The sequence below is a fragment of the Buceros rhinoceros genome, unplaced genomic scaffold (genome assembly GCF_000710305.1).
Source record: "Buceros rhinoceros silvestris isolate BGI_N320 unplaced genomic scaffold, ASM71030v1 scaffold4277, whole genome shotgun sequence".
Classification (NCBI taxonomy): Eukaryota; Metazoa; Chordata; class Aves; order Bucerotiformes; family Bucerotidae; genus Buceros; species Buceros rhinoceros.
This window is the reverse complement of record NW_010423784.1, coordinates 19,957-32,034: the sequence shown is the minus strand read 5'-3', so window position 1 is coordinate 32,034 and position 12,078 is coordinate 19,957. Positions and strand designations below refer to the sequence as shown.

Sequence of the window (12,078 nt, the reverse complement as noted above, 5' to 3'; positions counted from 1 at the left end):
AGGTCTTTCCCTAACAATAAGGATGGACAGAAAGCACCTTCCCTCCTAGAAAGGACTCGTCAATCTTGTTTTCTAAATATTATTCTAAATAAAGGTGATGCTAGAATCTGCCCCTATGTCTCAAGTGGTTGTGAAATACCACCTTCGCTATACAAACTAACCAGAGATTCTGTAACCTCATTTCTGAAATTACATCAGCTCACCGCTACGAATGACAAATGGCATCAAAGCCAGAGCTATGTAATCAGGTCAATGACAACAAATACATTACTGAAGCAGAGTTTATCTGGCCCTGTCAAGTCCTGGCCAGACCACCTTTAGACACAGTATTCATACCTCAGATACAACTAATGTTCAAGGACCAGCCAGTTTTCTGTAACTGTTTGAAGATCTTGACCACTGAGGGGCACCCTGAGTCTCACTTTTACCTCCAGTTTCCCTCCAGTGGGCTTTCTGCCATCAAAAATCTGAAAGAACCACAAAGAAGGAGAGGTTAGTGCACATACGAATGACAGTGTCAAACTACAGTGCCTGGGGCAACCACTGGCTCTATTTCCCCATGACTCAAAGGTGACAGAGATCACCTGCAGGTGACTGCAGTGTTGGGAGGTGACGCAGCCACGAGTAGAGGAGGTGCCCCATACTACCCATGCAAGGCAGCTGCACCAGGACATGTGGTACCTCTGCCTGCCGCCCACCAAGCCTCTGAAGCACAAAAGGACTCCACAGGCAGCCCAGAGGACACTATGGGCAGCAGTGTCCTGAGCATGTCTGTGATGCAGCCCAAGGGAATGTTTGGTTTGGGTTTTTTTTCCCCAAGGTTCCACTTAGCGACCTCCTACTGGATCTTCTGGCAGGTCTGTATCCACCCTGGCAGTCTTTGCTTAACCCTTTGATCTGTTAGCTACCACACAAATAATTTTGGGAATCACTTGAATTTCTGGTCCTGACAAAGAAAACTATCTCTATACAGAAAATTTGCAGAACAGAGTTCCCAAGAAGTTCCCAGTATCAGAACTGTCACAGCTAAGACAAGCTTCAAGAGATGACATGATGAATTTACTGAATTCATCCAACACAGACCGGTCACCTGTATGCAAACACATTTATACGATGGGAACATTCATCTTCCCCTTGTGTTCAAACACTATCCAGAAGAACACCTCACCCAGAGAACATACCTCGATGATCTCTCTAACTTCACATTCTGATTCCAGCTTTTCCAGTTTCAAGTGTGCTGTCCCCACCTGCTTGTCACTCCTGAAAAAGGACCTGTTCAAAGAGATTGTCCTTCACCGAATGGGTAAGGGTTTTCCGAACGTTGGAGAGAAAACAAGCTAAGAGGTCATCACCGTCTGCACCACCACCGCATCCAGGAGGGGCAGTCGAGACATGCCACTAGAACCCAACAACCAGGGCACAAGGGGCAAACCCCTACTGAACTGAACTACAAGGACAAGATAGGGAAGTACTAGTTTATTAATTATTCTCTTGCAACCAAATTAAAGATGAGGACAGCAGTGAGGAAAAACAATCAACCGAACTGGCACTTAAAACAGCAGCAGCTCTTGTCCCTGCACAGAGTGACAGGGAAGAATGGCCCAACAGCCAGGACAGACACCAATCTTCTGCAATGGCTGTTTAATAGAACGGGCTCAAAAACTTCCTAAGCAAGTTGCATCTCTCGTCAAACATTTCACAGGCATGTGCTGGTTCTGGCAAACCAGTTATTAGGAAGAAGTCCCATGAATCATTGTTTGGTTTCGCTACATCAAACCGCTCAATTTCACCAATTAAGAACATTTTATTACACCTATCATTTCGACTCACCGTCATACTGGTGGTAACAGTCAAGAACTATCATTTTAGAATTTCTAATCTGCTGAAATGAAACACTTTCATCCTGCAAGGAAAACAATCAACTCTGCTCTGCCACAGTCACTGTTTAACTGTTTTACCAGCAAGACATCCACCTTTACCTGAACAGAGGCCGGTGGTGCAATCCTCAGTCAAACCCTCCAGCAACGGCTGAGACAAACACGCTAATTCCACAGAGCAGTTCAGCTCGGAGTACTGGGTTTTATCACCTGCATCCAAGGACCTCTCTGAATCAGTCACCACAAACTTTGATAAATAAGTAAAACCTAGAGGTTCTGGAGGTAGGAAAGGCAACCAGCCATGCCTGTCGTGTTTTAGACAGGAAATCCGCCACAAATTCAGAAGCTTCCTTTTTTTAAGCCATTCTATTTTGGAAGAAACCACGCAAGCGAACCAACAAACATACCAAAAAAGCCCAACCCCAAAACATCCACCCGTCTCCTGTTAGAGTCAGTTCAAGCAAGATTTGACATACACAATGAAATCGCTGAAGGTTATTACATGGAGACTCCGATTGTGTTATCTGTGGCAACAGTAATGAGAATATTAGTGCACAGACCTGCTGCTGCCATCGGTGCCTACAACTTCCAAGAGAACATCTGTGAACCTGATTGTCTAAAATCTCTGACTAGAAAAGGAACCAGATTGCTGCCGCACATCCACTGCCTCAGCAATTGCTACATTCATCTGTTCTCCAGACAGCGCGTATCAACCGCAGCGTAAGGGACCCGCCATCCAGGCCGGAACCTCACTTTCCGGCTTGTGTTGAGCAGTAGCGTCAGGATGCTGTGACTCACACACCACTGAGTCTCTACGGATTAGGAGGACAGTGGTCTGGTACCATTATCCCAGGCTACAGTAAGCTCTCAGGAGAGAGCTCAGAAAATTCTCGATGGGATAAAGAGTGCAAGACTAGTCTGCCACTAGTCTGAATGCACTGGAACGTGCAGCGAGTCCCTGTTAGGAAGCACGTCTCTGCCAAAACCCTGTTGCCGAAGGACTCCGGCTTGTTGCTCCGATTGCTGCTTATTTGTCAGTTTGTCCACCTCAACAGAAATTGCTGTAGTAAAGAAAACAATGTCAAAAACCTGAAGGGCTGGCAGTGCTGCCTCCAAACACGGTGCCTGTGAGTTTTGTTGACGGAAAGCTGAGACTATTCTCCATTCATGAGACTACAGCACAGAATCATTTAGAGAAGTTCAGAACTGATCAGCTTACACACTGGAACATCTCCTTTACTTCACAAGCACCTTAAAATGAAGGATTATATAATTCTACTGCAGTGTGTTGGACACTTTGTTCATAAAAAGAGACTCAGCAATTCTTATAGCTTAATTTTTTTAAAGCATTTTACCATTTTATAATTCAAGAAACTGTAAAGACTGCTTCCTCCCTGCTCAGTTCTAGGGGGTCTGCAGTGAACAATGTGAACTCGCTCTAGGCCACGGCTTCAGAAACAGCTCTGGGGAAATCTCCTTTTATCTTCAGCAGCTTTTAGGAGAGGCTCTTCCTTTGAAAATACATTGCTGGGTTTTTACTTGAAAGTGTTTTACCCTGAAGTTTTATATATATGACCTGAAAAAACTCTCCTTTGCTCACTGAGAGAAAATAATTCTTGGGAGATGGTCAAAGAACTATCGGAGACCCCAAAAGTACGACACTGACAAGCATTTCTGAAAGTAGTACTCTTTTATAGTCTTTAGAAACAGCCAGGATCACTTAATCCTCTCCTTTCTCCTGAAAAGATGGCTGGGGGAAGATGGTCAGCAGGCATTTCTTCTTTTTCTCCTTCCCTGCTGCTATTTGCCACCCCTCCACCCCAACCCAGAAACAAGCACACATTTAAATTGTTAGATTCCTGTTCTAATAACAAAAACAACCCCTCAGCACCAGAAAAGAGACAACCTGCAACAGAGTTTTTGCTAATCTTCAACAAGCCTTCAGAGGAGAATCTGGAGCTGGCCTACAACTCATCAGTCACTGGGGAGAGCTTCCCAAGGACTGAGCTTAAGCATGAGCTCAGGCCTTAAAAATGAGCACAGTTCCAGCTGGTCAGAGAACAGGATATGCCCCATATGTACGCAAAAATAGGGAAAATAATTTTAAACAAATGTAAACACTTAACAGTTCTATGCAAAAGAATGAGGAAAGAAAAATGAGGAAATCTTGAACCACAGAGCAGTCAGGAGCTGACAGAGGAAGATTAAGAAAATCCGCTTTTGCTTCAATGGAGATGCAAATGGAAGATCTGAAGTAAGAACAAGGGGACTTTAGCTCACAAATTAAAACATCTACAACTTGAAAACTGTCTCAGAGAATCTACGGATCATTTCTGCATGTCCCAGTAACAGAAACAAAGAATAGCACAAAGTGCCACTGAGACAAAACCAGGTCATCTCACATCCCATCCAAGCCATGGAACACGACTAGCTCAGGGATTAGTGAATATAGGCCACTCCAATTTTGACTCCATCGGTAATGAGCCGAGACGCAGGACGATTTCCCTGAATGTTAACAGTTGCTAACATCCATCTCATCATCTTGATCCCCGAGTCTGCCTCTGACTGTCCTCAGACAGTCTAACGGTTTGCTGGCAGCGTGCGGTAAATAGTGTAAAACCCTCAGAACAAAAATCAGTACAAAAACATAGCACCAGTTCTGTCATCACCTGTCACCTGCTTTACTGCTGTTCATGTTTTGCTGCCACTTATACTTCGTTATTCCTCACAGTTATCCCATATAACATTCAAATCTTCTAGCCCTGATGACTAAAACCAAACTGGATAAGAACCACAACAATCTGAAGCCAAATCATCACCTTCTCAGTCTCATCAGTTCCTTTTAACTCACTAATCCTCAACTGATCCACCAGTTACGCACCAGCTTCACTGAACTTCTGTCTTTTCTTCATCCTCATAGGGGAAGTGCAGACCTCAGGCACATTTTGAAAGAACTGCTCAGACATGAGAACTAGACAACTCTTTACTGACAGCTTCAAGACTGTGCTTCAAAAATTTCAGCTACAGCACTCTTCAACTGTTACTAGAGAAGCACTGAGTGGGGAGCAAACCGTGGACTTACCCTTTATGAAATACTTCAAATTTAATTCCTTTGGACCGAATTGCTCGTCGGAAACCTCTGTGATTCCGGTTGATGTTCAACTTAAACAACTGGTTATATTCTACAGTAAGATACAGAAAAATGAAAGCAAGCTGTGAAAGCCGAACCACGTGCAGACATGTACACACTCAGACCTCTCTTTGTCCCAGTTTGGCTCATTTGTGAGAGACGCATCACATCCATATGAACCTCCTTCTCAGGAGGTGATTTCAGTCGTTAACAAGGTAGTGTCCACGCGCAAGAGTTCATCTGTCACCCCCCTTTTACAGGGACAGAAACCAAACTGCAGACAAACCAAGTCATGGGGAGGTGACAGCAAGTTACTGGAGAGCCCAAACTGGAGAATCTAGGTCTTTCAGCAATTAAACAAGTGTCCATAGCTAAGAAAAAGGTAGAAAACAATAAGGGAAAAGCATAGGGAGGTTGGAATGACTGGGAAGACGTGTCTTGATAAGAGAATTAACACCAGTTTCATTAATGAGCATGACAAGAACTAGGCCACAGGATACCCTTTTATCAGAGAGTCTCACAATATTGTACAGCTGATGTTCAAAGACTGGTCTGCTCTGTGAGCCAGGAACGCTCATTCTGCATCTCAGCCTGGGAACCCAAAACATCAGTGCAAAGTGGCTGCTCAGCAAGTGCAGATCAAGTTACTGAAAGACTTGGAACACAGCTCTCAGTATCGGAGCTTCAGTTCTTCTACTCTTAACAGAAAACATAGACAAAGTCAAAAGATCAATATATGTATGTATATCTTTTGAGATAAATTCACAACCAGAAATTTGGATACTGAACTCAAAGATGTTTTGATACTAGGTGGCTGCTTACTGCAAGAATTAAAAAAAAAAAATAGAGCAACAACCCAAACTCAGAGTGCAAGATGATTAATTCTGAAACGCACAATGAGTCCAATACTAGTATTGAATGGCTGGGTACAACAGGGTGTTTTTCAAAACGTACAAGTGAACTTTTTTAGTTGGTTTCAAAACACATGGTCTTAAAAGAAATAATCTATTTCTGCGATGATGCTTTGTCAGGTTTAGAAATGTTAGGAGATTAGCAAAAACCATGACAGAACTGGCAATCTCAGGACACAAAATCTGACTGAAAAAGATCTGATCCATGAAGATATTAAAATGAGTATCTTAGCTTATTTAATAAAGAAAATTTATTTATCTGGCCCATCTCCCAGCAGGGTTGACAGCAACAGCTTTTACCATGACTGGTAACTTGATGATTTAACTAGTTCATAACACAGTAACTACCACCAATATTGGGATGAGGGTGAAGAAATTGCCAGCGCAGCTGGATGTCACCATCCAACAACCCCCTTCATAAGAAAGAATAAAAAAGGTGGTGGGAGGCCCTCCAGCCTGATGCACATATGAGATTGGCCCGCACTCTGTGTAGGTGGTTCCTAAGGCGCAATGTGTTCCCCCTGCCCCAGGGAAAGTACTAACCTGGAGAATTGTTATTGTTAATTACAGGTGTTTTACTCTTTTGAGGTTGCTCCTATTAAGAGAGACAGAGATTACATAAATCCATCAGATATTGTTTCAAGGTACAGAGTTGTAACCATCTTTATTACTAGCTCTTTTTTATACCTACACAAGAAACATGAGGTTTTATTAGGTTATCTGAGTGATAAGAAGAGTCAGGGTACATTCAAGACTAAAACATATGGATTTCACTGTGGTAACAAGTATAAGCCAAAACATGACATTAAATATAAGAGCCACAGATAAGCTACACAGTCACACTCAATCCAATCCAATCATCATAAAGTTACTGACTGCGGCTTTAAACTACATGATAAACTGTGCACGTTCCTCGACACAGTAATTCTGTTCCTCCTGCGTTAGCTGGAATAATAAGCTACACAAGGAATGCATCACAAATCATTCAGGGAATTGCCCTACTATTATTTTGCCTGACAATCAATCTGCCACCAAAATGAATTAACTTTTAACCTGAAGTGGAGTACAAACTCAATCTCTGGGGACTGAACAAGGACAACATGACCTAATTACTGCAGCTACTTTGCAAAACTGATTTCAGCTATGAAGGAGAAAGGTGGTGTATTTGACTCTTGGCTGAGCAGAAGAGATCTGGCTTTGTTTAAAACATAGAAAAAGAGATTAAAAGCAGCTATGCTGATTCTTACTTACTCCCCAGAAAATTCTTCATACAGACCAACTGTGTTTTCAGGGGGCAGACTCCTCCATGGAGTAACTCAAATCTGAAGACAAACCTGACCCGACCACCACCAATTTCCCACAGGTAATCCAATCTATTTTAGTGGAATTGCTACACAGTTTCTTAAGAGGAAGAAACAGGCTCTGCACTCTCACGGGGCTCAGTCTTAGTCCAGGAAGAGCGAAGACTGGTTTTGCCCTCCAAAGAAAGCAGCAGAAGCCTCAGCACTTCTGTGGGGAGTCAGCCTGCACAGCCTTCCTCAGAAACCCTTCTCACTCAATGGCTTCAGTATTTTTCAGACCAGAGACTGCTTTTAAAGGTGGGGGGAACAGGATGACACTGGGGAGTTTCAAGGAAATAAGCAATATATATGTGTATACGTGACTTTTATATACATACACATACATATATGCACACATATACATGCACATACACATAAGTATTAATTAGTAAGGTCAAAAAACTTGTATGGCTTAAGTCCTTTCTCCACACATGAACACATATATTTGCTAATTAAATCACCAGAAGTCAGGAGCATTTATTTGATGACAAAGATTAACCTCTTCAACCTACTTCTATAAAAGCAATGCCTTTAAAAGCTTATTTTCCTAAAGGAATGAGACTTAACAGGAGAACCCATCTAGGGCAGCCCCTCTCCCTAGTGACAACGTGGCATGACCTTGTGTTCGGTTGAATTTACAAGTGCATTTGCACCCCTGAAATAAATGGACTTCTACAGATTTTGCACACACTGGAAACAGTCCAATTAGTGTCTTCAGGGGGAAAGGTAAGCACGGCTTAGCACTGTGCAGGAAGGTGGTGGTCAGCCAGCCAGAGAACAGGAAGCCTGAAGCAGACACCACACCACTAAGAGTAAGGTGTGGAGAACATCAAGAGAAAGGTGCAAAGCTCAAATCTGCAACAAACAGACCAGCAGCTGTGTTTCTGTTTTAAAAATAAGTTCGGGGAATACGCTTAGAATTGTTTTCCCTTTACAGAAGAAAACCTACACTTCCTCCTTGAAGCCCTCACAAGCTAATACAGTGGCAAGGGTCACAGACTAAGGAAGGGAAGAGCCAAGACATAAACTCACCGCACTTGGGTACTGAAATTCAAACTTCACAAATGCATCCAAATCCTTTGGAGACACACCTGAATGAGAGAACAACCAGCCAATAGAGATACTTTCATTGCATCTGCAATTTGAGCAGGATTTTCAAGAGCACAAACTGATTTTCAGCGGGACCCATGACCAGTCTCTTGACAACTGAAAAACCCATCCATCAAACTGAAATCCATAGCAAGCTGCATCCAGAGGAGAACAGCTGCTTTTCTTAATGCTGCTCTTAGACCTGAGGCACTAGCACTGATGGTTTACAAGCTCTCAGAAACAAGGGACTAAAAGCAGTAATACTGGCAGGAGCAATTCCTGCCTCTTGAAGAATCAATACATGTTAAGGTGGCACAGAATTAAGGCAGGTACTCATAACAAAACAGGAGATAAACATGGAACTTAAATTATCACCCAGTTATGAGCAAACCCAGGGCAATTTAAAGTTCTTCCCTTGTCCAGATGGAACCCTGATTCTCTTTATTCTTCTGGGTTGTTTTTTTTTTTTTAAATACTGTTTAAAGGTTTTGGGGGGGCTTGAACCTGAAACTTGGTTATTTTGATTTAATGAGAGCTGGCTACAAAGGTCTTGACTCCTGAAATTGGTCTCCAAGGTAGAAAAATCTCATTCCTCACTGCCTTCCTTACCTACTCAGAGGAAAAAGCCCACGTGCTCTTTTGAGTACAAACCTGGTGGTGCTGGTAGGTTTATTCCCCTGACAATAAGAAGGTGCATTTCTGTGCTGTTGAGCTCAGAAAATATCCTGTGAAAAAAAAAAAAAGACAAAAAAGTGTATTTATGCCAGTAGTCCACCACCACCTCGTCCACTGCCAGACCAGGATGCCACTGGTATTTGTCAGACCTTTTTCAATGGCGCACTCCTACACAGATACTCTTCACAAATTACAAAAGAGCAAGGAAAGAGCACATACCGAGATAAAACCATCTCTGAGGTATAGTGAAAAATGCCACAAACAAAGGCCACAGGCAATAGTATTGAAGGAGAAATAGAAGGAAGAGTGGCTGAAGCAGCAGAATGGAGCTGGAGGTATTTTAAAAACTAAAGAACCCAGAAGAAAAGTTACAGAACAAATTATTTGTATTTAAGTTGTTGAGAGTCTCCTTTCAGGAATGGGGAGCCTAACCCTAGGCGCCATCATTTGCTGAAGCCCACAGTTCCCTAAGTAAGAGCTAGAAACCAAAAAACTCATTCCGGCCTGCCTACGAAATCCTCTTGTTTTTCTGCACCTTATCATTTTAAAGGTTCTTTCCTCAAAGTGATGGCTCGGAGGATCCATTCCTTGTGCTCGTGCAAGCTGTAGGATGTCCATGTCCTTTTTACAACCTTGTGCCAGTTTCTCAAACCTATAGAAAAGGCAAATGAACAACAGAAAAGCTATACACACACTGGAACATCAGATAGAGCATTCCGCCACGTACACGTCACAGAGTAATCCTCAGAGCAGAGGTGGGAGAGCAACTTGGAGCCACAGGCCTCTCAGCTACTGACCCCTCAGGTACTGGGAAGGGTACCGACCTGAACCCCCACTGGTTTCAGGGCAGACAGGCAGACTTAAGCCTGAAATGACCACACTGTGGGATGATTAACAGCAGCTCTTACCGAGTCGTTTCTGCTACGTTTCCCAGATGCATGAACTGCTTGGAATACTGCAAACACCTCTGTCAACAGAAACAAAACCAAACACACACAGATGCGCCCAGTGATCCTTACACACAGGTTCATGAATGGCAGAGAATTCTGAGGTCGATGACAAACTAATTTAAGAAAAGCCAGGAGTTTTCCCAAGTCACTCAAAACCCACCCCCCAGTCCTTTAAGCCCAAAGCTGAGCACAGCATTTGTTTGGTCTGTTCTGCCCTCTTAGGTTTCAATTACTTAGTTTATAGATACGAGGCTCATGCAAGGGCTAGTCTTAATTATTCGGGTATTATTTTCACACTTCAGTGCCCATATTTAATAGTGATAATCTGACCCAGCCTCCAAGCACACCCTCTGACTTCAACTAGTAGAGAATCCAACTCTGAAAATTTTCCACTTTAGGACACATGAAATTAAATGTATTTTAAAAGAAAACCTAAAGACGCCACAGAAACAGTGATGAGATTGTGCTATTAATAAACCCCAAAGAAATGTAAAAAAACCAACCCAACCCAAACGTTTCTAAAAAAGATGAAACGGTCACCTCATGTTGATCCTTCAGCAATTTTATGAGCTGTGTATATACTTCATCTGCTTTCTGAGACAGTCTGACATCTTCATGGTGTATGAAGATAAAATCACCCTCATCATCTGTAGGGGGTGATGGCAGCTGCAACACAAGAACAGCACATCTCAGAGCCTTTACAGGAAAAACTGAAGTGGACAAAAAGCATTCAGAATGTATGGAGGGAGATAGGTTGTTTTTCTTCTCAAGGCAGTTCCAACCCAACCACTACTTATACCACTGCCTGACAATGTCTTAAGTCATAAAACCCTGTGAAATGTCTCACAGGCCTTGTTCCCTGATTATTTGGGTCAGGAGAGCTGTTACAGTGCAGTCTGGTTTCCCCATCTACCCAAACACTGACAGAAACCAAGGCTGTATCCCATGTACCTGATGGAGTCAGGACACAGCTATGAGAGGTACTTGCACCCTAAGTGCAGGGAACACTTCCAAGTGTTTAGGTGTGCCATTGTGAATCAAGGAGCAAATTGTTCATGGGAGACTGAATCTTCTCAAAATCTGGTGCATTTGAGGAGCAGCAGAGGAAACACAACAAAAACTAGAACAAAACTATAGGGGAATTTCAGGGCTCAGAAACCAGATTTGTGACTTGAGCAAACTGACTTGATTTGTGTCAAGAAATATTTATTAAACCATTCACCATTTGAAGTAAGCACTTAGATGTCTGAGAATATGAAACAAAGCAGAATACTAATAGTCCCACTAACCTTGGAAATATCAACAGGTTTGCCACATCTTGCTTGCTCAATCTTTGGGTCGAAGCTCTTTGCTGTTCTGAGATACATCTTAGCCTGCTCAAGGTTATTTTCCTTCTTTGCTTTGAGGGCTGCCTTCATGTATTGCTTCTTTCTGTTCTCCAGAAATTCCAGCTGTTCTCGAGCTGAAAAACAGTATAAAACCCCTCACTCATCTGGCACTGCCATGCCCCTGAAACAGGTTTATCATGTTCAGTTGACAGCCAGAAGCAGGAGCAGAGATATCAAATATGGACATTTCCTTACTGCACTTAATTGTTTCTTGGCCATGTTCAATTTCAATTATCAGAAAAAGAAAAGAGCTTTCTTCTGTCATGGCATCCTTCATTAAAAAACCTCTAACATTTCACAAGTGTTACAACAGTAATTACGGCCCCTTATTTGCAGGCAGAAGACAGACTCCAGTATAGCTGATTGGTCCAAAGCAGAAGTTGAATTTGAACTTTCAGTTTGACATTTTAACTTCTAAAAGACAACAAATCTTATGAGCATCTTCTGTACTCATTTCCTCTCTCTCCCAATTGGTCAGGAAAACACCCAGATGAACCAATGTGCAGGCACATTCAGACATACCAGCTCTATTTATTTATAATTCCTTGCCATCTTATTAATTCTTTGCTATCCTCTGTCCTTCCCAAAACAGAAAGGACAACCACACAAGTCAGAAAAGACTGCTTTGCATTGTACCAGGTCAGTGCATCCTGCCTCATCCTATGCCTCGCTTAGGAGGTGGTACAGCATGAGCTGATTACAGCCAAAGAGCCTCACA

At 42.7% G+C, this 12,078-nt stretch overlaps 1 protein-coding gene across 1 annotated transcript in view; it reads right to left on the bottom strand.

Moving 5' to 3' along the window:
• CC2D1B (coiled-coil and C2 domain containing 1B) overlaps positions 1-12,078 on the bottom strand; it is a 33,500-nt gene that overhangs the window by 1,709 nt on the left and 19,713 nt on the right. Inside the window, exons 14-23 of the mRNA XM_010140523.1 lie at positions 11,262-11,434; positions 10,513-10,638; positions 9,931-9,989; positions 9,558-9,674; positions 8,999-9,072; positions 8,291-8,349; positions 6,462-6,513; positions 4,960-5,059; positions 1,182-1,272; positions 337-467 (exon numbers count right to left, since the gene is read on the bottom strand). Coding sequence (XP_010138825.1) covers positions 348-467; positions 1,182-1,272; positions 4,960-5,059; positions 6,462-6,513; positions 8,291-8,349; positions 8,999-9,072; positions 9,558-9,674; positions 9,931-9,989; positions 10,513-10,638; positions 11,262-11,434 — 971 coding nt within the window. The 3' untranslated portion in view covers positions 337-347. The remainder of the gene's footprint in view (positions 1-336; positions 468-1,181; positions 1,273-4,959; positions 5,060-6,461; positions 6,514-8,290; positions 8,350-8,998; positions 9,073-9,557; positions 9,675-9,930; positions 9,990-10,512; positions 10,639-11,261; positions 11,435-12,078) is intronic.